Source organism: Letharia lupina, assembly GCF_014066315.1.
Source record: "Letharia lupina isolate WasteWater1 chromosome Unknown contig_10, whole genome shotgun sequence".
Classification (NCBI taxonomy): domain Eukaryota; kingdom Fungi; phylum Ascomycota; class Lecanoromycetes; order Lecanorales; family Parmeliaceae; genus Letharia; species Letharia lupina.
Window position 1 is genome coordinate 1,991,598 of NW_023502979.1, and position 26,702 is coordinate 2,018,299.

Sequence of the window (26,702 nt, forward strand, 5' to 3'; positions counted from 1 at the left end):
GAACGTCCTCTATCATTAACGCCGTCTTCACCCAATGTCCGTCTAGTTTGTGTCCTAGTAGTAGGGATACCTTGTCGTGCTTGCTCGACCCTCAGGGGAGCTTCCGGGGTCCTCGTCGTTGAGACAAATGACCCATCTACCTAGGCCTCTGGGCCGAAGTGTCTAGCATGGAAGACGTAGGCGGACGCTGAGGGTCCGGCGGGGTAGGAGCGTTTATGCGCTTTTGGGGCTGGAGTCGTGTCGGTCGCCGTGACGTTGTCCCAATAGCTGCGAGGGAACACGGGGCGAGCAACAGGAGCGAAGCGTGAGTCGAATTGACGGCCTTCGGCGTGTATCTCAGGTAGAGGGCCAGCAACGACTGGACTGGGGCTGGTTAGAAAGATGCTTGATTGTATGAAGGAACGGAGATGTTGTACTTACCAGAAAACCGAGTACAGAACTGCACAGGCAGCCACGAGGGTGGTAAAGGTCTTCATGGTCGAGGTGATGAGGGGGAGTATTCACTGGGTGTTGGTGTTAAAGTTGTTGTTGAGGGGTTGGTCCTGGGGTGTTGTGGGTTTGCAGCGAGTGTTGAATTAACGATTGATGGCGGAGGTCCTGTGCTTGTTAGTAGAGATCTGGGGGGCCTGCCTTCTTCTAGCCCTTGTCTAGCTGTCTTATGACCTGTTCGTTGAGTCATGGTGGGTATGTTATGTGTGGTTGAATTCTTCGCATAGCTTGGCCCACTCTTTTTCGGAGCACCAATGGAAATCATGTCCAGATGAAGCGGTGCCGGACATGGTGAAGTCTTGGGAAGGTACCGTGGTGGGAAAGTGCCGACATGGCCGTAAGAGTTACAAGGGCTCCAGATCAGCGATCCTGCAAGCAGAAGCTAACACGCTTTCTAGGGTCCGAGAAGGTCGACCTGCAGACCTGCATGCTCTCGAGTCTCGATACGAGAGCCAAGGCCTTTGCCGATACTACTGGACCCATAGAATAATGTCGGCGCAGGCACGCCGTTGATCTCATCTGGCATTGGTTCGATAATGCAGAAGCGAGAGACTGACAGAGCGATTTCGTGGAATTCGATGCTGAAGAGCAGACCGTTTGAGTCTGCCCCACGCCTGGCTTGCGTGAGGCCTTTTTGTTTGGCGCTGTTCCTAGGAACTTGGAGGACCCGCAGCGGCGAAAGGTACGTAGACTCTCTGGAAATCCACATGTGCCCGTCTGACAGCTCCATTCCCTGAATTCCGCGTCCAACCAAGGCATTGTTCAATTGTGATGCGATGAGACTCGAGAGACTCGGCCTCATCTGGCTTGGTGTATGCAGTGTCATGCAAGATGCCGGAGGAAAAGAATGGAAATACTGCAACATAAAAAAGAAGTGAGAAACAGTGGGTCTACTCTTGAATCGCGGCCCAGCAGTTGGCTAAACGCTGGATGGAACAAGTTAACAAGACAGGAGCGCAGCGAGAAAGTCAAAAGATAAGAGGCGACAAGCGCGAAGCCACCACTGATTATAGAACGTGCCGGGGTACGCAATCTATTGGCATATGACTGGCTATAATGCGCCATCCCGTGCTGACTTGCATACGCATATGCATGTATCATAAGCTCACCTGCAGGACCCCGTTTTCTTCTCAAATCAGCTGTAGCATCACCCCCGGGTTGCTTCGGCCGGACAGATACGGACAAGGATCAGCGGAATTTAGGAGCTTATTTGGAGTACCCTCCATATCGTGGAAATGCTTAATGTCGTGGTTGCTCGTGGGTGGCTAATTCGAACTGATAGCCACTTCCCTAATTGGACACCATTCGGGACGTTTTTTTTCTTTCTTTTTTATCCAAATGTTTAATCGATTATTTGGGGCGGCGGCCGAACTTTGAGAATGCAACATCAAAGCCCGACAGTCTGGTAGTGGTCCCGTACACTGCCGGCAAAGCCTGCTCCTTGATCGTGAAGCCCTCAGCTGAATGGTGTACCTGAATACTGGGTTGCCGATGTTCAAAGTTATTCTCGTGGTGCTCGGCAAGCCTTTCGCCCTTAGCCTGCTTCATGTTTTCCTATTTAGCATATTTTTTTTAGCCGCAGACAAGATCGGAGAGGATACTCCGTACGAGGTTTCCGTTGTTGATGGGATGTTCCGTCACGTAGCGAGGCCTAGAGGTCCTTATCAGTTACACGCAGCCGTACCAAAAAAATGGCTCGCTTACGCATCGCCTCGCAAACAAGTAAAAGTTGCGATGAACGTAGCATCGATCGCCAGCCCACACCCAGTCCTTGTAAGGTTCGAGTAATCAAGGGTGAGATGATTGGCGAGCCTTGCTTACTGTAACTCCTGCACATATTGCAGATGCGGCTCGATTGGTACAAGCCTATGATTGCACTAGAGCCTGACAGAACGCCTCGGACACCACTACTTCACCTGAAAGTCTTACAACACTGCGCAGTTTCAAATTACCGGCATCGACGAAGAGAGTTCTACGCTTGAGTCAGTAACGCCCAGGACACCGCCACTACACCTGAAAGTCTTGCAATATGGCGCAGCCTCGAATGACTTGCAGCGACGAAGAAATTTCTACGCTTGAGTCAGTAATGCGCAGGATGATCAGTGTAAGCCAATCACTGTCCATGATGCATTCGGGGCCTTGCAGGAACATAAGGCATTGTGTAACCAACAAATGCAAGCGAGCAACCTTTATCACGATTGGCTCTCGCGCCTTAACTTCGTCTGACAGGTATGTGCAGAGCATTACTCTTGAAAGTTCTGCTACCCAATCAAGGCCCATGTGTTGGGCGGGATCATAGAGAGCTGTGCAATGACGCTACTCTAGCCGAGACTAGAGCTGATGCTTTTCAAGTCTTCGGAGTCCACATTTCTCTTTCAAGTACTGCTTCAGCCACAAGACATCTTCACGAAACTCCAATGCTCCCGAGACGGGTCTTACAGCTCAACCTTGCGTTTGATCAGGGAAGGATCGCTGCGACATGAAGACCCACTGGAAGAAGAAGGCAGAAGCTGTAGATTGGTGTAATAATGACAAGGAGATCTTATGACAGAGATACCGTATCCGCTTTACAACATCCATACAAGCCCACGTCCATGGGAACGTTTCAAATTCTGAGTCGGACTTGTTGCTAGCTCCATAGGCATTGAACTTCATGCAAAAAGAAGCCGCAGCTTTCTCCTCCTCCGTCAAGTACGTCGCTCGTTCAGGCGTATGTGGGATGAAGAACAGCACCATGCTAGCCCTGCCACAAAGTTAATCTTTCCAAAAAGTAAATCTGTCCGAAAAGCAAATCTTTCCACAAAGTAAATCTTTCCACAAAGTGAATCTTCCACAATCGAACATGTCCACCGAACCTTATCTTAGCCAATCCAGAGGCAAAAAGTTTCACCAAAGGCTCCACCCAAAGGTGCAGCGCAGTAGAACGTTCCCAGCGGCACAGCAGTTCATGTCAATGGTTGAACATTAGATAGAGGACCAGGGCTCCAAGTAAGCCTGCCTCGCAGAGTCCTAAGAAGAACCGTGCAGCGATAAGGCCGCGATACCTCTTGACAGTGCCTAGACGCGTTCCTACGATTCCCTAACCGATGACGACTGACGAGTCCTAGGCAGTAGTGTCCGGTGCCAACTAATTCAACGAACCAGTTGCTTGGGACGTCGATAAGAATGTAGAGCACGTAGAAGACTACGAGGACGATGTTGAGATTTTTTGCCCGAGCTTGAGGATCGAGCCGAGACCTCGTGTTCGTGCATTGCCTATGTTGTGTCGGTCGATGAAGGTGGGCACAACGTGCGTGTCGAACTCTGTCGCAATTCGTCCACCGAGTGCAGGCTCGTCGTCGAACGCTTCGTACGGCATCTCTTGCTTTTCGGTCTTCCCAGTGGAAGTCATCTGCGGTCTTTTCCTCGGCAGTACAACAGTAGCTGCTCACCAAAGACAGCGGATTCCGGCTCGAGGGCTGGAGGGGCGAATGTAGCGGTTCTCGTGATCGACGCGAGATGCGAGGAGCAAGGAGCGAATTTGTCCGGCTGCGAACTGTACAGCAACATTGTTGGGTAGCGTGATGAGAGTATGTCGTTCAACAGATGATGCCTGCGCATGAGGTCAGTTGTCTAGTCGCTGTGCCGTGCCGTAGAAGAGAGGCAAGGGTTCGAGGAAAGGAAAAGAAAAGGAAAAGCCAAGAATTCATTTGCGCCTTCCCCGCATTACGGCTCCCGCGTCACGCCTCTACGGGTATTTATTAGGGTTGCAACTTTGTAACGGCTCTCACCCCACGCTAGAGATTGAGAGGTTGTGAGCGACTAATGTAGGTACGCAGTATATATTTGGGCACGGACAACGAAGTTTGTGATCAGCAATCTTTTGCTTGAAGCCTAAGTTGATCTCCTTGTGCGTATCTTTTGTTGATCATGCCAAGAGAGATGGGCAACAAGAGACTTTGGGGAGTGGCAAATCATATCTCATTGAATGGTATCTAGCATGGAGGCATGCACCCAGGAGAATGTACGTGTCGTAATTAGACGAGACTCCGGGATGCCAACAGTCAAGTGATGGGTGTCATTATACATAGCTCCAAATCCTGAGCTTCAGTCTCATTCCCGGTAGCAGGCTTGCCATTATCCTAACACCAGACCATGCGTGAGCAGCAGAAACCTTGAGCACTCGCTGCTATGGCTCGCCCAAAAGCCTAGCTGTGATGTCTCCAATGTATGCCTCCTCCAGTTCGTAATCCTCCCCATCGTTGGGATCAATGCCGACGTAGTCAAAGGCTGAGACCACCCGGTCGAGGTCGAAGCCCATCCATACGAAGCGGTTGATCATTTGTTCGTTATATCCCCCGTACCTGTAGATATCAGCAACCGCACCTGCGGGCAGTACGTTGGGGTGAACATACAGAGCAGCCCTCTCTGCCGCCTCCTCCTCCTTCGACCTCTTCTGCTTCTGCTTTGCTGTCTCCGGTTTGGAGCCACCACTACCTTCCCCAGTCTCTTTCTTCGGTGCCCCAGCGTACTTCACAGCCCACTCATGGGCAACCCGTTCGAATTCCTTCGGATTCCTCGTCAGCATGCCGGCCACCTCTGCATCTTGTGGGTCTTTGGGTTCTGGCGTGCTGAGAAGGGATTGAAGGGACAAGAGAGCAGATTTGACGGTAAGGACGGGGGACCAAGCAGTGGAGAGAGTATCGAGGCAGATGGCACCCTATCAGTCCGTTTGTCAGCTGCGGCTTTGTAAAATAATGGGAGGAGAGCATTCACTTACCGTTTGGCTGCTAACGTTTGGATGCCATACCTTTGTATCGAACTTCATCACTGGCGGCCGGAAAGGGTAGTCATTAGGTATCTTGACGTCGATCGTATATGTGCCTCCCTCATATGGTGTGCCAGGTGGACCCTTGAAGGAGCCCTTGAGATGGGTCAGGTCATCTCCATTCCCTACTGGATCTGCCTTTATGTTTGAGAGATTGTCCGAGTGGATATCGGCCACTTCTTTTGCAATGCGGCGAGTACGGCTGGATGACATGGCTGGAGGTAATGTGAAGATGAGCTTGTGGAAGGCGAGTTATAGATGAGTTTATAACGAGGAGAGATGGCTGGGAATTGAACAAAGTTATTGTAGCGACTCCGCCCGAAGGCTGCTTTGTGTTGTGAGACCTGTAGGCAACCTCTGTCTGTAAAGACAAAATTTCTTTGTGCTGTCAATGTCGACCTTGAGATGGACAAAGAGATGGTGTGACAGTCTCGAGATGAGTCGGAGATCTAGAGGTAGCTTGCGGAAGATAGCACAGCGTGGTGGTGGTGAGTCAATGGCGAGAAAGCATCAGAGTGTAAATTCGGGTTGAGTAGTAGCTTCACTCTGAGAGCGAGTATGATTCACATAAAGGAATCCGAGAAGTGAAGAGTTGCATCGCAGAATCATTGCCGTTGGTAAGGCTGCAGTTTCTTGGTAGAAAGCTTGCTGGCCAATCAGATCAAAGATCGCCAGCTGCGCAGAATTGCCAAGCCAAGCTCTCATCATCACTTGTCCACGTTTACCATACCCTATCGCCTCACTATTCTCACCACTCTTGTTGGACAGCTCTTTGAATACATCTCGAGCATTCAGCCTTCATCGCCCATACCTGACTGACTCATATCTGATTGAACTTGTCATGGTAAGCTCGTTCGGTGTTCATGGCGGCGATTCAAACAGCGACTGATGAAACGTCCATCTAGGGAAACAATACCTCTGGTCTTGGTGGTGCCCCACCAGGTGGAGATAGTAAGGATGACAAGGACAAAAAGGTATGAGTGCTCAGCGTCTCCATACTGATGCTGGAGTCCAGCTAATATTCTGGTCATCACAGAAGGACAAGCCCAAGTATGAACAGCCTCCACCTCCGACGACGCGTATCGGCCGAAGAAAGCGCAAGGCCGCTGGTCCAAATGCATCAACCAAGCTACCAGTCATCTATCCTACATCTCGGTGCAAGCTGAAGTACCTACGGATGCAACGTGTACATGACCACCTCCTACTTGAAGAGGAATACGTAGAGAATCAAGAGCGAATACGCAAAGCAAAGGCACAGAACACTGCCACTCCAGCATCAGCAGGTGGAGATTCCGATGCTTTGGATAGGAATGCCGACGAAAGGAGTCGTGTTGATGATATGAGAGGCAGCCCGATGGGCGTCGGCAATTTGGAGGAAATGATTGACGATGACCACGCCATCGTCTCCAGCGCCACTGGGCCTGAGTACTATGTTTCCATCATGTCTTTCGTCGACAAGGACCTTCTCGAGCCTGGAGCTAGCATCTTGCTCCATCATAAATCAGTCTCGGTGGTTGGTGTCCTGACGGATGACGCGGATCCGTTGGTGTCGGTCATGAAGTTAGACAAGGCACCTACGGAGTCATATGCAGACATCGGTGGACTTGAGCAACAGATCCAAGAAGTACGAGAAGCTGTCGAGCTACCACTATTGCATCCGGAACTTTACGAAGAGATGGGGATCAAGCCGCCAAAAGGTGTCATACTTTATGGTGGACCTGGGACCGGGAAAACTTTACTCGCCAAAGCCGTTGCAAATCAGACCAGCGCTACGTTCCTTCGCATCGTAGGCAGTGAACTCATTCAGAAGTACCTGGGTGATGGGCCACGGCTGGTTCGTCAAATTTTCCAGGTCGCCGCCGAGCACGCACCTTCGATTGTCTTCATCGACGAGATTGATGCCATCGGTACAAAGCGTTACGAGTCAACATCTGGAGGAGAGCGTGAAGTGCAGCGGACTATGTTAGAGTTGCTCAACCAGCTGGATGGTTTTGATGACAGAGGAGATGTCAAGGTCATTCTGGCCACCAACAAGATTGACACGTTAGATCCTGCCCTCATTCGCCCTGGAAGAATTGACCGCAAAATTCTTTTTGAGAACCCAGATCGTAGGTCGCCTTTACTCTACTCCTCCCTTCACCATCGTCAACAGTGTTAATCTGTGTACAGAGAATACCAAGAAGAAGATCTTCACCCTCCACACATCCAAGATGTCCTTAAACGACGACGTCGAGCTTGACGAGTTCATCAACCAGAAAGATGACCTCTCTGGCGCTGACATCAAAGCCATCTGCTCTGAGGCTGGACTGATGGCCCTCCGTGAGCGCAGGATGAGGGTCCAGATGGCAGACTTCAGATCAGCACGAGAAAGAGTGATGAAGACGAAGACTGAGGGGGAGCCTGAGGGTTTGTACTTGTAGGAGCAGGAGGACCTCGTGGTGAGTGATGGCGGGGATGCTACACGGGCTTCTGCCTTGGCGCCAACGCCATCGTCGGCAGTCTACTTCAGTTTCGGAGCCTGTCTTAAACAAATCTTGACATGATGGCCTTAATAGAATTAGTTGAGCTGTCGCCTCCTCTTTGACTCTGGATGCTTCACTCAAGCACGCAGTGAAAATTGCCTCCGTCCTATATCTCCGTCGTGTATCCTTTTCTTTAGCTAGAGACCTGCTGTTTTACAACGCAGAGAGCCGGTGTCGGGAGCCCCGATTCACATTCTAGAGTTCTACTCTTAGCATTTACGATTTTTTACTCCTCTTTCCATCCTTCATCATCAGTCAACGACAAATTTCTGCCCTCTTTGTTGCATGTCACGGTGACGTATCACCCGCCTGTGCTTCATTGGAAAGACCGAGCTGTTCGTGGCCCGCTCACGTCTACACTTTGGTCATTCGAGGAGTGTCGGAGTCGCTCTCCATTGATACATCGTGCTTTCATTTGTTAAATGATTCTGACAAACCGTGCTAGTCTCTAGATTGTCCCAAGCAGCCACGAGAAGCTCACACCTAGTGATCGAGAGGAGTCTACGAAGATAAATACACTTCAATCCAGCATCTACTACTGCACGTCAAGAGGCTCGAATTCTTTCTGACCAAACCCCGAATTCTATTTAATGAAAAGCTACAAGAACCGAAGCTGACAAGATGGCGACTCCTGCCGCCGGATCGATCACTCATTGTTGCTGATCGCAATAGCGACATCTATCAATGTGGCATCTGGCTATGCTATCATTCAACTGAAATGGTGCTATCTATGACAGAACTAGCTGGCGAGACTGGAAAAGATGCCTATAGCAGGGTCAAACAAAGAATCCCGTCATTCATTATCAGCATGCAGCGGGCAGTGTATCAGAGGACAATAATGAACTTGTGTGACAACATATCCAAGGTCACGAACGCGGCCATCTCCACCACATTGTCTAACATTTTACCCGATGAGCCCGTTGGAGCGCTCAGACAGGTCATGACGCAGAGAGTGGACAGTCTTTGACATGCATACACTTGTGCATTCCAAGAATCTTAAGATACAGAGCAGCTCTGAATTGAGGGAACTCAGATCAGACAAAATATAAATACAGTTGCATGGAAGCAAGCACTTCACCTTAGGGCACAAATATAAAAGGTGATGTAAAACCGGCTGGAAGTTCCGTTGCATAAACTGAATGCGATGCGTCGACTGGAACATCAGCCTTCTGTAAAGCCCAATTCTCTCTATGGCAGTTGCTCGGGAGCTATCCATGCTCATGACATTCGATTCCCCAAAACAGATCGGGTCGATTCCTCGACCGCAGTAGGCCGCGACATTGCCTCGACCTTTTGCAAAAAACCACGTCAAGTCAACATACCAACCACATCCAGCATATCTTCTTGCAGCTGCGATTGATCAGTTCAAGCTGATACCAGACGGAGGTTTTACGAAAGCGAAATATGTCAGAGTGAATATTCTCCTGTTAGTGAGGCCAATTGAATCTGGCCGTACTAAGATCAGCCAACTGGCCAATGTCAGACCTAGCGAACGAGTGGAGCGATGTGAAGATGGCATTGCTCAACACAAGCCGCAGAATTGCCCATCACTTGGCTTTTGAATTCCATATTTAGCTCAACACCATGACTTTAGAAACTGCGTTTGACTCAGCTGTGAGATCGAACGAGCTTAGACTTCCAAGAAGGCTGGAGATTTTCATCAGGATTATCCTTGCATCGACACTCACCGAGATACCAGTGGCGTGCTTCTTCCAAATTCTCGGACGGTAAGACGAGATGAATCGACCATGTCATGCAAGTCTACAGAGAGCTCACGTTTTCTTTCTCCCCAACGTCTCCGCAAAGAAATCCCGACACCTTCAGACCCGTCATCTCGGAGTTGCTGACACAAAGCGAGTTGTCATGACTGGATATCTACTCCAGCAAAAGCGACGAGTTGCTTTAAGTTCTCCTCGTGTCCTCTCCCTTATCTAGAGCGAGTCTAGGATTCTATAACGTTCAAGGATTTCAAGACCGAGTTTCTGATTGCACCACAGCTGATGCCAAATGGAAGCCAGACGGAGCAGCTCGAGATTTCAATCAGACCACATCAGATGGGCAAGCTTGTTACTGCGAAGAGCAACGATTCTCTCACTTCTTTGATGTCGGAATCTACAAGCTCTTCTCCGCCCCCAGAAACTCCGCCCCCCAAGCTGTCGATAATGGAATATCCTGATCGTATGAAAGAAGCGTGGAAGATGGGAAACCCGCCAGCACCTGCCTTGCGGGCTGTCAGCCCTTTGAACTGCTACAGAGCTCTGTCGAACACGTATCTCTTTCAATGCTCTTTCTGTTGCCTATGCAAGTTTCGTTATATCCTCATTCAAAATTTGGTGGATGTTCTTGATTGCATGATTCAAATCGGGGTTTCCAGTGCTACGGAGCCAGTGTCATCGACGCCAAATCGAAGATTTTATTATCAGTTGGCATACTCGTCTGAGGGGAGTCTGTTGAGCGAGTCGCTTTGAAAGAACACAAAGTCCAGGACCTGTGAATATCAGAGGGTCTGATTGTCAGCAAACGAAAATAGGATATGTTGAGTCTGCTTCTTCCATTTTTCCTCGAGCATGCAAGAAGATCCTCCACTGGGAATGTTTTCCCAAGTTTTCATACGTGGTGACGTACGCTCAGACAGTAAATACGTTCGACGCTGATCTCTCGTCAAGAGGAGATCATCCTGTTGACCCTGCCTGAGACTTTGAGTTGTGAACACGTAAATGAACATCATCAACATTTCTCATTTGCAATTTGTTTTACAGTCCGCTCTCAAAATTCTCTTTCGAACGCTACGTACTACAAGCTCTCTGCAGAGCATCGGGTACTACTGTTGGTGGTGTTCCGAGTGCTGTTCACTACCGGGACCGTGCCTCTAAAATAAGGCGCATCGTCGTCTCACTCTGTGGCGATGATTTGTCCCGTCCCTACCATTGGCGAAGCGTGGGCCCGGAGACAAATACAGAGGCGAAAGAAAAGGTGTCTACGACGGGTCTAAGCATCTGCGTGGACCCCCGAAGTCAACGTGCCATGTACCTCGAGGACTCCAAAGCAGACAAGCGATGCGTTCCGAGTCCACATCTCCGCCTCAACAATGGCACACGTACAGATCAGCGTCACATCGCTTCGCGGAAGGCGGAGAGGTATGGCCAACGGCCGTCGGACCGGCAGCTCTCGACCTGTCCGAAACCACGAATAGGTACAGTATCGACTGGCGCAATGTCAAATACCGGCCAGATCACGCCAAAGAACTGGACGTTGTGTGGAGGTGCAGGCCTGCCGCACTTTCAGCGAACCACGTCAACTACAAAATCATCTGGGAATATGTCACAGGCAGAGCCCGAACATGAGACCAAGGCCGAAAAGAAAGCGGCGTTTGCTTCTGAAACGATGAAGAAGAACATCACAAAAAATGGGTGCCCCGGTAGAAACTACCACCTCGTCAAAAATCTGCGAGTCAGAGGCACCGCTGCGGAAGTGGCTACTTGCTAGGCCATCAGCAGGAGTCGAAGGCTGCATACAAGGCCAAGCTGGAAAGCCTTGATTGATGGCCAGTTTGCCATGGAATTGCGGGTTATCTGGTTTACTATTTCAGGCAAATTGCCAACGACTTCACGACCCCATGCTGGTTTGTTTTCCGCTAGGGGAGGCCGAGGTAGCTCATATGGTCGACGATGCACTTCATCAGCTTTTTTTTGTTCTGGCATGGTGGCTCGCTTTTCAAAGGGGGTGCTTTGTGGAAGTGGCTACTTGCCAGGCCACATACCAGGTATGGCTAGCACGGTTACATACCTAGCAATTTGATAGGCAAGAAATATGAGCATCCTTACACACCACGAGGATTACCTCTTCAATGTGAGCCGAAGGCCACGGAAGCGTGACAGTACGGATCGAGGTCGCGAGGGGAAGTGTCGCAAGGCTGTTCAGAAAGCGTGATCGAAGAGATAAGGTATGGGGCAGGCTGTCATTGCTAGATCGGGCGAAGAATCGGATTGGCGCAGTAGGTGTTGACACCTTTATGACAATCGTTATGAAGGCAGGAGGACCGTCGAGCTCAGTCTACGCCGGGAATATTACTGGTGTCGTTGGGCTCGAAGATTCTCCTGGGAACACATTCCCACTCTCGCTGAAACGGACAGCAAAGGCAGAGACGTGGGTGGCGATTCTGCAGGCTGGTTGAAGGTAGAGTGGAGGGTGGAGTTTTTTTCTGCGGGGTTGCAATGAGTAATACCGGTGTGGGAAACACAACCTGGCATGGAGCAGTACGGTGTGCATGAATCTCATGAAGAAGTACTTTTCTGGTGGTATAAGGAAACCTGTCATTCTAAACGCCTCTATGATTGTGCAGCCCATGCCTCATCGATGATGCGGCTCACATGCAAAACTTCGCTGTGAGGCTGTACTGCCTAATGAGACGTAGACTTATCCTTTGCCTTTGATGACCGAAACCATCCGGATGAATTTCCCAACCTCCTGTCGAGGATTTGCAGGGCTAAACCTGGCCCATCGTAACCATCTTCTTCCGCAAGTAGTTCTTGTACTCGCCAATGCTGCCGTCCCATCGTCGAATCGTCTTGTTCTCGCAGACCATGATGTCTTTGGCGATCTTGTCAAGTAATCTGAAATGCCACTGTTAGCGTTCAACCCCACTGCAAGAGGGAGGGTAGAGGTATACCTGAAATCGTGAGAAACGACCACAACGCCACCACTGAATGCATTGATGGCATCTGCCAGCGAGTCAATTGTGGGAATATCCAATCCGTTCGTAGGCTCGTCCAATAACAGCATGTTCGGCCCATCAATAGCAAGCAAAGCGAATACGATCCTACTCTTCTGACCCTCTGACAATGTTCCCATCAATGCTGTTTGTGACTCTCCAGACAGCCCATATCGGCCAAGTTGTTGTCTCCAGTATTGGTAATCCTGGCTCTTGTCTGAGTACTTATCTCGCACGAAATCCAGAGCCGACTTTGTCAGGTCCAGTTGCTCGGCGGAATGCTGGCTGTACATGCCGAGCTTCAAGTGGGTATGCCTTGAAACGACCCCGTTGGTAGGTGACAGCTTGCCAGTCATAAGGCGGAGAAGTGTAGATTTCCCGACACCGTTGGGACCCACGAGAGCCGTTCGACTGTCCATGTCCACACCAAGGTCTAGGTTCTTGTAGAGGTCATCCTTCGCGTTACCGGAGTAGGAGAAGGTCACGTCGTCAAACGAGAGGACTGGAGGTGGCAGCTTCTCGACATCGGCAAAACGAAAGGTGAAGACTCGATCTTCTGCTACTTTCTGGATGAACCCGTCCGCCTCCATCTTGTCGAGAATCTTTTGCCTTGATTTTGCTTGTCGAACCAAGTTGGCATAGGTACCTGCAGATGCGATGAATTTCTTGATGTGCGAAATTTCTTCCTGTTGCTTCGCGTACGCCTTCATTTGATTGGTCTCTTGTTCTGAGCGAGTCTTAATGTATGAATCGTAGTTACCACCGTAGTATATCAGTTGTTTCATCCGCATGTCGATCATGTTCGTGCAGACACCGTTCAGGAAGTCCATGGAGTGAGAGACGAGGATGAGGGTACGGTCCCATTTCTTTAGGTATTCTTCCAGCCATACGCAGGCTTCGAGGTCCAAATGTGCTGTTGGGTCGTCGAGGAGTAGAAGGGAGGGTTTGACGAAGAGAGCTTTGCCGAGTGCTACACGCATTCTCCATCCACCGGACATGTCTTTTGTGCGTTTGTGGATCGTTTGCTTGTTAAAGCCGAGGCCAGTCAGGATGAGGGAGGCACGAGTTTGGAAGGTTGAAGGGTCCATAGTTTCCATTCGCTATTGACATTAGCATACCCAAGAAGAGAGCGTTGAAGTAGACATGCCTCGTAAAGATCTTCGAGGATAGGATCCTCGGGCCCATTCTTCTCCAAGATCTCTTCAGCCAATTTGTCTAACCTCTCCATCTCAATTTCTGCCTCTCGCACAACCCATTCCAGCGCTCCCAAGTCACTTGGGGGAGCACCCTCATTCAACAAGTATATATCAACTTGCTCTGGTATTGGGTATTCTCGCTTGTCGATTGCCTTTAAGAGTGTAGACTTCCCGCATCCGTTCTCTCCCAGTAAACCGTATCTTCGGCTATAATTGAGCTCGAGGGTAGTGTCAGTGATCAAGACCTTGCCGTGAAACACAAGCGATGCCGAGTTGATCTTCACATCCCGACTCGTAGCCAGCGATGCCAGCACACCAGTTGTGACACGATCCGACAAGCCATGCTTGTCCATCTGATCCGTTAGCTTCTTCACATCCTTCATCTTCTCATTCGTCGTTGCGGGTTGCTCGTCATCGGGTAAGGCGTTGCCATCGCCGTCGAGTAGGGGTGGCGTCTCGTCGCCGTTGACAGAAGAGGCTGAAGATCCATTCTGTGAGGCTGCTTTGGAGGAGAGTTTCGAAGTTGCGGTCTTCTTTTTGTCTTTTCCATCCTCGGCGCGTTTGGCCTGACGGGCTGCTTTCGAGGCTGATACCATGGTAGTGGGTGGTGAGGTGTCGAGAAAGTGAAGAAGAAGGCGAAGATGCGGTTGCGGTAGGAATGTCGGTGGGCTGGTGGGGCCTTATCGATTGGCTGAAGCCTAAGCAGCAAGAGAAATGTGACGCTCTCGCGGAGAGGTGACAACGACGTCGCTTGGGAAATGCTATGGAAGTTGTAACATGTACAGCCTCTTGTCTTCTGTACTTAGGTCGAGAGAGAATTTCTTGAGCGTTTCACTTGTGAAGCAGTTTTGGTGAATTCACAATTTTTTTTGGAGCCACCAGGAAAGATCGCTTAGAAGTTTCCTAGCGTCACACATATCTCAAGATCGATGCATGGGGCAAATTGACACCTCTTTACGACACCGGTATTGTTTGATGACTCGAGAACGTCTACTTGATATAGGATATTCAATGATACATGGAGACGGCAAGTTGGAAATTGCATGGATAATGGGGCGCTCTTGGGGGCACCAGGCTAGCTCGTAGCCCCTATGAGCATGTCGGACTTGGCTTATCATTTCATCTCATTCTCTTACAGTAGGCGTTAGTGAATTTTGCCGCACAGTGGACTCTCGGGGGAGTTTCGGTGCTTGTGCGGCCGCACAGTGGGTTTCTGGGGGCCCAATCATCATCATGTGGGGGCGTAGGGCCCGTAAGGGTTTGTGTTAGATAGAGAGGGCATCCATTCCGGGTCTGGGAAGCCTGGAGGACGATGTATCTGGCCGGGCCTTTGACGCCTGAGAAGCCCGCGGGTTATCCCGTAGGATGTCCAGTATGACTTAATCAATCAATCAATCAATGCTGTCGGCACTGGAAATGAGCAGGATCTCAACGCTGTGTGTTTCACGTCGCGTAGCTTCACCGGTAGAATAAGGATACAAACGCTAAGAACATCTCTGAGAGAAGTGCAGAGATGCGAATGATGATGGATGACTTTGTATTCTGCCTACATTACTCTATATAGAATGCTATCCATCTATCTCCGCATAATGTTCTCTGATATCCAGTGTCCTTCCTTCCTTCGAGCTCAACCTTGCCAGCTCGATCAAGCGAATGACATCCTTTGGAGTCTCAGGCTTCACTGGCACCTCGCCTTGCCCAGCTAATGCCTTGGCAAATTTGCTGTAGAAAGCGCTGTATGTGACGGGCTCGATATTGGCATGCGTCTGCGTCTTGGGCTGACCGCCTTGTACGGTCGTCAAGTTGCCCGCGCGTTCTTTCGATTCAACGCCGAAACCGGAGTCACCAGGCTTCTTGCCTGCTTTGAGGTGGTCCTCTTGGGGATCCAGGTGGAACTAAATCGGGGTCAATTAGCATCGGGTTAAGACACGCATAGACAGGGTAAGTAATTCACCTTCTTGTAGCTTCCCTTGTCCCCCCGCACCCAGTACCGTAGCTGATTAACCTCTGGACTCACCACCGCAGCTTTCACGGTTGCCAGCAAACCGGAGTTACTATAGTGAAGCAGTACAGTACACGAGTCCTCAACTTTCCCAGGATTGTGCTCCCGCTGGGACCCAATAAATCCAGTGATTTTGTCCGGTAGGCCAAAAGCCACTACTGCCTGATCTATCAAGTGTGTCCCTAAATCGTACACCGCCCCTCCACCAGGTACGAACTTTGCCTTCCAGGTACTCGCAGGATCTGGAGCCTCAGGTCTGTGTCGGTCGAAGTGTGTCTCAAATTCCACCACGCGGCCGAGTGTTCCTTGCTCCAGCAGCTTTGAGAGGGTCAGGAAATCGGTATCCCATCGCCGGTTCTGGTAGACGGTGAGGAGCCGATCATGCTTCTTTGCAATGGCAATGAGCTCGCTTGCTTCTTTCGAGGAGGGTGTGAAAGGTTTTTCAACGACGACATGTTTGCCATGCTCAAGAGCTAATTTGGCGAGTTCGAAGTGACTTGTTGGGGCTGTCGTAACTACCACGACGTCAATATCTGAGTCTTGGACCATCTCTTCGCTTGAGCGATAGCTCTTGATGCCTGCGTGGTCCTTCGCGGCGTCATCGTTGGACTGTGGGGTACGTTGGACGATGGCGTAGAGCTTCAACTCTGGAATGACTTGGATTAGGGGGATATGGAAGACCTGCAGTGGGAATCAGCATGGGAGAAGACCTCTTGAGCTTGACGGGCAATTGGTTGACGGCTGTGGGTCTGACTTACTTTAGCGGACATGCCATAGCCGATGACGGCGACGTTGTAGGTCGTAGGAGTCATTGCTCAAATATTATCCTGGGTCCAAGATCCAAGCTTTGAGGCCAAAGAGCAATAGTGGTGAGCAAGAGACCGCCATCGTCATGGGTAGCATGCTTTCCGAGTGGGGAGCACGGAGAGCTGGGTAAAGTTGGAGGGTGGGGAAATCACTAATGTTGCTACGGGGGCCTGCAACTTTAGTATACGCAATTATTTCTTCTCATGACAAGTGATAACGTTTTTGACCTCTTTGCGATGAGCAAGAGTCGAAGAAACCTGATGAGATGAAAAGCAAGCTAGCGCAACACTCTTATTTCCTCTACCACCAGCTTTGAATGTTGACTTTCCTTGTCTTTCCTTCGTGCTTCAGTGCCTGGAGAGAACGCATCTCATCACCACTGAGCTGGCTCTAATCGAGCAATGGACAGTGCTACTTTATGTCATTCCATGGCTAAGATTGCCGTAAGTCGTTCCTTTTTCCGTTCATTTCGACTTCGACTTCTCCAATACATCTTGTGATCTCGATACCGTCCTGTTACCAATTAGCGGACACCACTGGATGAAACATTGCTCGATAGTAGTACCGGTACACCTGTCGGTTCGTAGCTATTGACAAGCTCGCTCTCGTATACCAAGTTTGGATTCCCTTTAATTTCCGTGCTCAACTTTTCCTCCCCTTCGCGGGTTTTATATTGATCCTTCCATCTGTCTCCAAAGCCAGTGGTTTCGACTCCGTTCGTCTCACCAGACTCGTACTGTTTTTGCTTACTTGACACACTGCTCCGAACGTATTCTAGGTATGGTGGATTGCCTGGCTTGATGACATTGTCTGCGGCCAGAACCGCTCCCGGAGTCACCAGCTTTAAATGCTCGCAAAGTTTAAGATCAGTGGTATACGCTGGCTTATAGTGGTCGAGGAACATTAGGTCGACCTGCGTGAGAATACCACTCGCGTGGAGTCTTTTGATCGAGTCGGCACTGGAACCCACGACGACCTTGACCGTGTCACTCAAACCCGCCAGGTCTACCAGCGACATGATCACAGCCGCAAATTCTGGGTTCCTTTCCAGACTGAAATACCTTCTGCCTCCCGCTTGTCTCACAGCGTCCCCGAACAAAATGCAAGAATACCTGCTCAACAGTCAGACTCGCCGTTCTGAAATTGGCTATGGATTTTTCAGCCAGGATCACGGTTACACGGTTGTACCCTACATATCCACCAAGCTCTACCATTACTTGAGGCTTCCGCTCCGCAATCAAGTCTGCAACGATCTTCCCTTTATCGTTACCAACGTTCATGAGATACTTCTTGGTGCGACCGTATTCGTCAATGGCTTCCAGCACTCTCTGTGGAGAATTCCGGATCTCTTCTATTGACGGATGACCGTATACGAAGTGCAGTAACTCAATCTCTCGCCCATCGTCGAACTGGACAGTGTTGTCAATCTACAGCTCTCGGAGACAACACATCCGGCACACTTACGAATGGGACTCCTTCTTCTTCCTGTGCTTGGTATGCTTTCTTTCCATCAAAGTTGTCTGCACTTTTTCGGCCCATGGTGGAGACAGGCATGTTGAAAGTTCTATAATGATCGAAGCTACGTTACAGATGTTCGTTGGTCATAGAATATCCATGCGATTACTATCACCAACTCTTAGCCAAGCAAATGACGAAAGTGATGTGTACCTCCAACATTATGCATGTGTAATAATGAGCAAGTTTGACGTTCGGCTACGGAGTAGGCTTCTCTGATTTTGCCTGGTACCCCTCACTTGGCTTGCATAGTTTCTCCCAAATTCTTGGCAGCTAAAATGTTAAAATGTTGGTGATCCGTTTCATGCCGCGCCCTCCCTCCGCGGAGTTTCGTCCGATGTGTTTTTCTTAACGGCCCTTTTTTCACAAAAGAGACTTCCGAGGGCAGGGGCGAGCTGCCTATGCGACACCCGTCTCCCAATCAATGAAAAAGAAAAACTGGAAAAGGGGAAAAATTAAGCGAACATGTCATAATATATCATCATGCATAAAGTAATGCTTTCTTCGCCAATCAAAACAGCCTCATTCAAGGATGAAACTTGACCTTGCGAGCCAACTCAATCTACCCGAGATCTAGGATCCATGGCGCATAATATCTAGTAAGGTAAAGCGGGAATCGAGCCTTGTGGGGTGCATGCTGCCAAACTTGCAGCTTTTCACTCATGATGTAAACACTGATTGTATCATTCCAGTACAATCTTCTCAAATGGATCAACCTTGTGGAAAAAGAGAAAAGCTTGGATGCCCCTGTTGGACGGTGAGAGGAAAAAGTGGGCTGGTTTTGCGCTTGATACTGGCGGAGGTGCGCCCACTGCTTAAGCTGCAGCAAGTGGCCAATCCTAGTCTCAGCTTGGCCCCACCGGCCTTGAGGTGGGTCTGAGTAGGAAACCCTGCCAAGACTTAATTTTTTGGTGTATCGCCCGATATGTAAAATTCACACCCTACGTATATATGATCCTTAATAAAAATACGCAACTACGTAATATAGCCTTTTTTAAAATTCTTAAAAAAAGTCGAATAAATAGTTAAATAAACTCTTATTAAATTAGAAGCTATAATATAATAATTAAAAAGTAAGCTTTTAATTTTATTTTATTAAAAAACTTAGCTAACTTAGTTATAGTAGCGATATTAATATTTAAGAATATTATATATCTTAATAAACGCGTAATATTATATAGAAATTCTCTTATAATATATTAATTCTTAGAATAATTATTATAATACTTATTAAATTAATAATATAACGTGTTAGAAAAAATGCGTAGCCTTATTAATTAGTTTATTACTTCGATTAGATATTATAGTCTTCTCTTATTTTTTATAGTCTCTCTTTATTTTTTAAACGACTAGATTTATAAGAGTTATTGCGATAATAAATTATCGCGGCGATACTCTACTTACTTATTTACTTACTTACTTACTTATTTATTTATTTATATTTATTATCGCGATAACTTATCGCCGCGATAACTTTTATAAATAAATAAGTAAGTAAGTAAGTAAGTAAGTAAGTAAGTAAGTAAGTAAGTAAATAAGTAAGTAAGTAAGTAAGTAAGTAAGTAAGTAAGTAAGTAAGTAAGTAAGTAAGTAAGTAGAGTATCGCTACGACGATATATATAAATAAATAAGTAATTAAACTTGCGAAGAATAGAGCGGAGAGCGAAGCGAAGATAATTTATTTTTTTAATATAAAGTTAGATATTAATAGCGATAATATCGATAAATAAAAATATCTTATATGACGTTAGAGTTTTTAATAGATATATGAAATATAGAAAAAGACGTCTTTAAATATAGAAAGATCTATATTATTATTAAGAATAATTTAATTAAATATTATTTAATTATTTTAACGCTATAATTTTAAGAAAATAGTAGAGAATATTAGACTTTAAATCTAATAGTAATTAATATATTCTTTATTAAAAAAGATTAGAAATTAAATAATATTTTTTTTTACTTTAAGAATTTTTAATAGAATCTTCTTATATAAGATTATATAAAAAAAATTAAGGCGATAATAAAGCTCTATAATTATACTCTCTATATATAGCGTATTAGATAATTAGACTATATTAGAAATATATTATTAAATAATTTATTAATAGATCTTTATATATAAGACTTATCTAGAAAAGTAATATAATAAGATAAAATATAATAAGCTTATTATATATAATAACTCTAATTTAAATAATATTAAATAAGAAGAGAAAGAAGATTATAACTAATTAGAAGATTAATAAGATAAGAAGATAAATTAATAAAGAATAATTAGTTTAAATATAGAAGAGATCTTATTAAGAAGAGATTTTATTAAGATCTTAACGAGGTCTTAATAAGATCTTAATAAGAATCTCTAGACTTTATTAAATAAATTTTATCTTTAATTATTTTCTATATTACTAATTAATATTTAATTTATCTATTATCGCTATAAAGTTTACTTTATCTATTATTAGATATTCGCTAGTAGTCTTTTAATCCTTTATATTTACGCCTCGTTTTAGAGAGAGAAATAAAAGTAATACTTCGCTAGAGATGATTAGTATAATTAAAAAGAGAAAGATAAGAAAGATAAAGATTAGAAAGATTTAGAATATAATAAGTATAATAAAAGAGTTAAAATTAAGCCTCTATAACTTAATAAAAGATATATAAGATTATTATTAAAAAAATCTTATATAAGACGAATCTCTATAATGTAATTTTATTATAAAACTTTATATTAAAGTCGATCTTCTACTTAATATTATATTAAAGAATAATTTAATTAATAGATCTATTAAACGTATTTAACTAAGTCGTTAAAAGGCCTCGCTAGAAAAAATAAAGTAGATTTCGAAATTACTATAGAGAGAGATTCTCGCTATTAATAATTTAGATCTTTTTAAGAGATAAAATAAGAATATTAATTTAAAGAAGCTCTATAATATAAAACTAAAAGGGCTGTTAAAGGCTATTAAAAAGGAAGTATTATATATTTATCGATTTTTATCAATTATAATATAGTCTTAGCATATAAAGAAGAATAAAAAATTCCTACGACCTTCACTTAGTCTTATTATAATAATTTTTAATATTATATATTTTTAATAATAGAAGATTAAAGCTAATTCGATTTCTATCTAATTAGATATTCTTATATATTCGCGTAAAGTTAAATAATTAATTCTTAAGCTTTATAATCGACTTAGACTAATTATTCGCTATTAAGAAATTCTACGATATATTAAGAAAAGTAGCGATTTAGATAATAAAGTAATTAAGTATATTAATTATTTTAATAACTATTATATTTAATATAATAATCTAAAATAAATATAGAGAGTTAAGAAATAGAGAATAAATAGTAATAGAAAGTTAAAGTCGATAATTATTAATTATATAATTTAAGAAGGCGATATATCTTTCTATAAGCTTAAAGCCTTAATAATAGATTATTTTAAACCTCTATATATATTCTATATATTAAAGATATCTAGACTACGTAAAAATAAAGTTCGCTAGAAGATAAATTAGCCTTTTTAACGATTTATAGTAATAAAAAAGTTATAGACTAATAGTATTAGTATATCGATTATCTTATAAATATTATTATTCATAACGCTTTTCCTATATAATAAAAATAGTTATATAAAGATTAATTATCGTTAATTAATTCTATATCTTATATTAATAAATTATTTCTACGAGAAATCGTTAATTACTCGCTTAATTTTATCGATACTAATAAGAGTACTATAAAAGATAATATTAAGATACTTAAAAATATTCATTTTAAATAAATCGAACTCAAATAAGATAATTTTTATTAGGGTATTAATTTACGTCTTATATACGATAATTAACTTATATTCTCTTATCTATAGAGTATTAAATAACGTTATATAGAGTAAGAGATTTCTAATTATAGTCGAATAACTTAATTAATATCTATATTAATCTTATTTTATATTAAAATAATTTATTTTATAATTATTTATAAGATATATTAAGTAAGTACTTTATTATTTAATCTAGAAAAGATTAATAATATTAACTCTAACTTAAAATTAATAGCGAGTAATAAACGTAATCGAAAATTAAAAAATATATATATATTTAATAATCTCTTATATTTATAATATATATAAGATTTCTAAAATTATAAGAATATAGGGTTATCTAAAAAGAATAACTTTTAGATACTTAATAAGTTTCTTATATACTTATTTTAGACCTATATAATTATAATACTTTAAGTATATATCTCATTTTATAATAATAAATAGAGTTATATTATAATAGAGAAATAGCTTATTATTTATATAGCCGAGAAGATAAATAAAATTATAATTTTTATATAAAATAATTTATTTATTAGAGTATCTAAGGATAAAGAGAATATTACTTATTAAAATTATATAAAGTTCTTATAAAGTATAAAGCTCTATCTTATTTTAAAGTATAAAATTAAGTAGAGTAATATTAACTTAATTTCTTATACTTTAAATTAAATATATTTATATTTTTATAGATTTAGTTTCTATAATTACGCGAAATTAATACTCTAATAAAAATATTATATTAATTCTAATAGCGAAGATAGTGCTATCGATAGTAAGCTAGCTCGAATTTTTTTTTAACTCTCTTATTAATATTACTAGTTAATTAGATAAATAAAAAGAGATTAATTTATTCGATAAGTATCTTAATAGCGAAATAAAAATTATATTCTAGAAGCGATATAATTCTATATTTAACTTCGATTACCTCTTTAGATATATTTCTCTTAATACTCGATTTTTTAAGAATATTAAAAAAGTCTTTTATTTATTATTTAATATCTATTAGAATAGTTATTACTTAATTAAGTATTTTATAAAAGACTTATATAAATACGCTAGTACGTTATAAGAGAGCTCTATATAATAAAATCTTAATTAATTATATATTAAATTAGCTTTATATCTACTTTTTAATAAAGCGAATAAGATAAATAAGATTATTAATAAATATAATAAATAGTTATTTAGTAATTCTCTTAAGAATAAGATCTCGCCGAAGAAAAGAAGATAGCTAAATTAAGAATTAAACGATATAACTATAAATGAGATCGATGATATACGAGATTTCTATAAGAATATAGTAGACGAATAGCGAATAAATGCTTTTTAAGGCCTCTTTAAAAGTTTAAAGACTTACTATAAGTACTTAAATTTAACTTCGAAGATCTTATTTTTTAATATCTATTATTCGATTATTTAAGATATTAATACTTAATAATAATCTTAAATTAAGTACTTTAAACGCGTATAATTAATCGTTCTATACTATAATTACGTTTAAAGCTATATAACGCTATTAGCGAACCTCGCTATTATTATTAATAGATCTATTAAATTTAGCTATATAATATTACTATAAAGAAAATTACTATATATCTCATATTAAGCTATTTAATATTAAAATAAGATTTCTACGTTTACGAATCGAGAGGCCTTAATTAATTAAAGGGCTTTATTTAATTCTTCGTTAACTTTAGATTCGACTTCTTTTTAGTCTTATAACTGCATTAATTAACTATATTATTATTATTTAGTTATTTCTTTATTAATTCTCTTTATTTTTAAAATCTCTAATATCTATAGATATATACTATCGACGATATATTAGCGAGATACTTAGAATATAATATCGCCGTCGCTATTACTGTCGGAGAAAGATACTTCTAGAAATACTAAAAGTTATTATTTTTATTGAGTTTTCAATATATATATATAGCGAGCGAGTTTTATAACTATTAATCTCTCTATAATATTACTTTAGACTTAATTCTAATATCTATTATAGTTAAATTCTCATTTATAGTAGTCTTCTATTAAAAAAGATATATTAAACTATATTATTTCTTTAACTAGCCGTTTATCTAACTTCTAAAGTTATTTATATATATTATTTCTATCTATTCTTATATTAACTCTTTATCTATTTATCGTTATTAATATATCGACTAATAGAGATCTACTATCTATTTACTTCTATTTCTTTATATTAAGTATAATTCTAATATTAAAACTCTTTTATTTATAAAGTGTTATTATAATCTTTATAACTAAGTCGATTTTTTTAATCTTATTCTCTTATACTTTTATTTCTATAGTCTTTTATCTATTTACCTTCGCTATAGTTTTTATATCTCTTATCTTCGCTTCTTTAATCTTATTTATTATATAAATCTTTATTTACTTAATTATTTCTTTAGCTACTAAGACTTTTATCTTTCTCTTATTAATCTTAATTTACTTCTTCTTCTTTACTCGCTTAATATTTAATCTCTTATTAACTATAGTTATTTTCTTAAATTAATATCTAATAAGAGAATAAAGCTTAAATTTATATTTATTTATCTAATATAAATCTTATTCTATTATTAATATTAAGAAGTCGTTAATAATAATAATAATATTAGCTTATCTAGTCTATTTCTATATAATATTTATATTTAGAAAGATATTTAACTTAATAATATTAGTAATATTAATTCTATTATAACTTTATTTATATTTCTCTTAACTCTATTTAAGTAATCTCTTATATATATTAATTATTCTCATATTTAACGTATAGTTTTTTACGCTTATCGAGTCTTTAAATTATATATTTAAGATTTTTATAAATATAATTTTTTTATAATAATTATAGTATTCGATAGAATAGATCGCTATAGTTAATTTAGTCTTATCGAAATACTTTAAAAAGAATTCTCGAATATAATTACTCTAAGATCGATTAAGAATAATATACTATTTTTTTAATATATCTACTCGCTTTCTAGCTTATATTCTTTCTATCTCTATTATAAAAGTAGCTAAATTCTTAGATAATAAATTAATTAGATTATTCTTAATAAATTATATAAAGTTATTATATAGATTTAATACTTAGACTATATAATTAGCTCGCTATTATATACTTAAGAGAGAATAAATATCTTTAAATAATAATTACTATATAATAAGATATATATCGAGGTTATTAATATCTATATCGAAAGTATCTATAATAATAAGAAGTCTAATTATTAAATTTAGTCTCTTAAATTCGATAGCTATAATTTTTAACTTCTCTTTATTTATTTTACTATTATAAATATAAAAGAGTCTTTTCATCTCTCTTTTTATTTAATTTATATTAAGATATTATCGAGTTAACTAGTTAATAATATTATAATCAAGTATAATATAATTAATATATAAAATTATCTTAATAGATATATAACTCGATAGTTATATCAAAAAACGAAGATTTTTAAACGAGTTTAACTTATACTATAGAGGTTTAATACTAAATATAATATTCTCGCGATTAATAAGAGTTTTTATAATCTTAATAAGCGTATTATTCGCGAAACTAATATGCGATTAATAGATATTTAATATCTAATTATCTAATATAATCGAGATTTTAAACTATAATATATTAAGAGTTAATATTCTTATTTTATAAAGTTTATTATAGTTAAAATAAAAGTTATCGCTCTATTATTATATTATATATATCTCGTTAATAATAATAAGATTAAATTATAAGATAAACTTTATATTCTTTATAATAACTATACGAAAGTCTTTATTATCTATAAAGATCTTAAAATTAATAAGAATATATATATAGATATCGCTAATAATATTATATAGATTTTTATTCTTATTAATTTAATTATTTAAGATAAAGATATTAATATTAGATAATATATTAATCTTTAATTACTAATTTAACTCTAATATATTAAGTAGATATATAAGAATCGCTATACTATTCAACTTTAATAGAAGTAGAAAGTGAAAAATAAGACTCTTTTTAAAGCCCATTTTCGCTATTAGAATAGCGTCTTTATCGTTAAATAAATAGCGAATCGTATATATCTATTCCTTTTTAAGTCTATTTTTAATCTTATTAAGATCTATTTATTATTATTAATTTTATAAGATAATTAGAGTATAATACTACTCGCTCTTTATATTAATTATATATTTTAAGATATAAGCTATAGTATAATTAATCTCTATTATTATATTAAAGATAAAATAATAAATATTAGAATTTAAAGTAGTATAAGAGAGAGTATTAATATTACTAACGATATATAAGTTATTATTAGAATTATTATAATTACTTAGCTCTTTCGCGCTTATATAATATTTAAAATTTTACTTATTTATAAGCGAAGAAAGGCCTATATTATTATTTATAATTTAAGATTATATATAAATATTAAAATGTTTTTCTCTCTACTTTTATACTCGAAAATTAAATATATAACTTTTTTTCTTTACTTTAGAATTAGTCTATTAAATATTTTAAAACTTTATATTTATTAGAAGAAAGGATATTTCTATAAGCTATAAAGAGATTAATATATATAGTTTAAAAATATCTCGCTATCGTTATCGAAGAGAAAATCGCGTATCTAAGCGCCTTTTATAGTTTTTTTATTCGCTTTAATTTATTTTAAATATATTAAGCATATTAAAATCATTTAAGATATATATTTTATACTTTCTTTAACTTCTAAATAATATATTTTTAAATTAATAAATCTATATATAGAGAGAATAACTCTAATACTCGATTTTTATTAGATAATAATATAATTAAATTTATA

At 40.7% G+C, this 26,702-nt stretch overlaps 7 protein-coding genes across 7 annotated transcripts; 2 read left to right on the forward strand and 5 right to left on the reverse strand.

Moving 5' to 3' along the window:
- Positions 1 to 140: 140 nt before the first annotated feature.
- On the reverse strand, positions 141 to 1,315 carry HO133_000569 (uncharacterized protein; the record flags this gene model as incomplete). The annotated part of the gene is made up of 2 exons (XM_037291508.1): positions 141 to 358; positions 913 to 1,315. 2 exons carry the CDS (start codon positions 1,313 to 1,315, stop codon positions 141 to 143), a joined length of 621 nt encoding a protein of 206 aa, XP_037152943.1.
- A 3,342-nt stretch (positions 1,316 to 4,657) lies between these two features.
- HO133_000570 (uncharacterized protein) lies at positions 4,658 to 5,509 on the reverse strand (the record flags this gene model as incomplete). The annotated part of the gene is made up of 3 exons (XM_037291509.1): positions 4,658 to 4,832; positions 4,884 to 5,188; positions 5,249 to 5,509. The coding sequence occupies 3 exons, from the start codon at positions 5,507 to 5,509 to the stop codon at positions 4,658 to 4,660; spliced, it is 741 nt and encodes a 246-aa protein (XP_037152944.1).
- A 628-nt stretch (positions 5,510 to 6,137) lies between these two features.
- Positions 6,138 to 7,716, forward strand: HO133_000571 (uncharacterized protein; the record flags this gene model as incomplete). Its single annotated transcript, XM_037291510.1, has 4 exons — positions 6,138 to 6,140; positions 6,202 to 6,270; positions 6,333 to 7,404; positions 7,466 to 7,716. 4 exons carry the CDS (start codon positions 6,138 to 6,140, stop codon positions 7,714 to 7,716), a joined length of 1,395 nt encoding a protein of 464 aa, XP_037152945.1.
- Positions 7,717 to 9,402: 1,686 nt separating this feature from the next.
- HO133_000572 (uncharacterized protein) lies at positions 9,403 to 11,304 on the forward strand (the record flags this gene model as incomplete). The annotated part of the gene is made up of 3 exons (XM_037291511.1): positions 9,403 to 9,432; positions 9,783 to 10,087; positions 10,578 to 11,304. The coding sequence occupies 3 exons, from the start codon at positions 9,403 to 9,405 to the stop codon at positions 11,302 to 11,304; spliced, it is 1,062 nt and encodes a 353-aa protein (XP_037152946.1).
- Positions 11,305 to 12,304: 1,000 nt separating this feature from the next.
- Positions 12,305 to 14,321, reverse strand: HO133_000573 (uncharacterized protein; the record flags this gene model as incomplete). The annotated part of the gene is made up of 3 exons (XM_037291512.1): positions 12,305 to 12,431; positions 12,488 to 13,629; positions 13,677 to 14,321. 3 exons carry the CDS (start codon positions 14,319 to 14,321, stop codon positions 12,305 to 12,307), a joined length of 1,914 nt encoding a protein of 637 aa, XP_037152947.1.
- A 972-nt stretch (positions 14,322 to 15,293) lies between these two features.
- Positions 15,294 to 16,539, reverse strand: HO133_000574 (uncharacterized protein; the record flags this gene model as incomplete). The annotated part of the gene is made up of 3 exons (XM_037291513.1): positions 15,294 to 15,620; positions 15,680 to 16,408; positions 16,486 to 16,539. 3 exons carry the CDS (start codon positions 16,537 to 16,539, stop codon positions 15,294 to 15,296), a joined length of 1,110 nt encoding a protein of 369 aa, XP_037152948.1.
- A 427-nt stretch (positions 16,540 to 16,966) lies between these two features.
- HO133_000575 (uncharacterized protein) lies at positions 16,967 to 18,088 on the reverse strand (the record flags this gene model as incomplete). Its single annotated transcript, XM_037291514.1, has 4 exons — positions 16,967 to 17,047; positions 17,100 to 17,646; positions 17,723 to 17,943; positions 17,999 to 18,088. The coding sequence occupies 4 exons, from the start codon at positions 18,086 to 18,088 to the stop codon at positions 16,967 to 16,969; spliced, it is 939 nt and encodes a 312-aa protein (XP_037152949.1).
- Between the last annotated feature and the right edge of the window lie 8,614 nt (positions 18,089 to 26,702).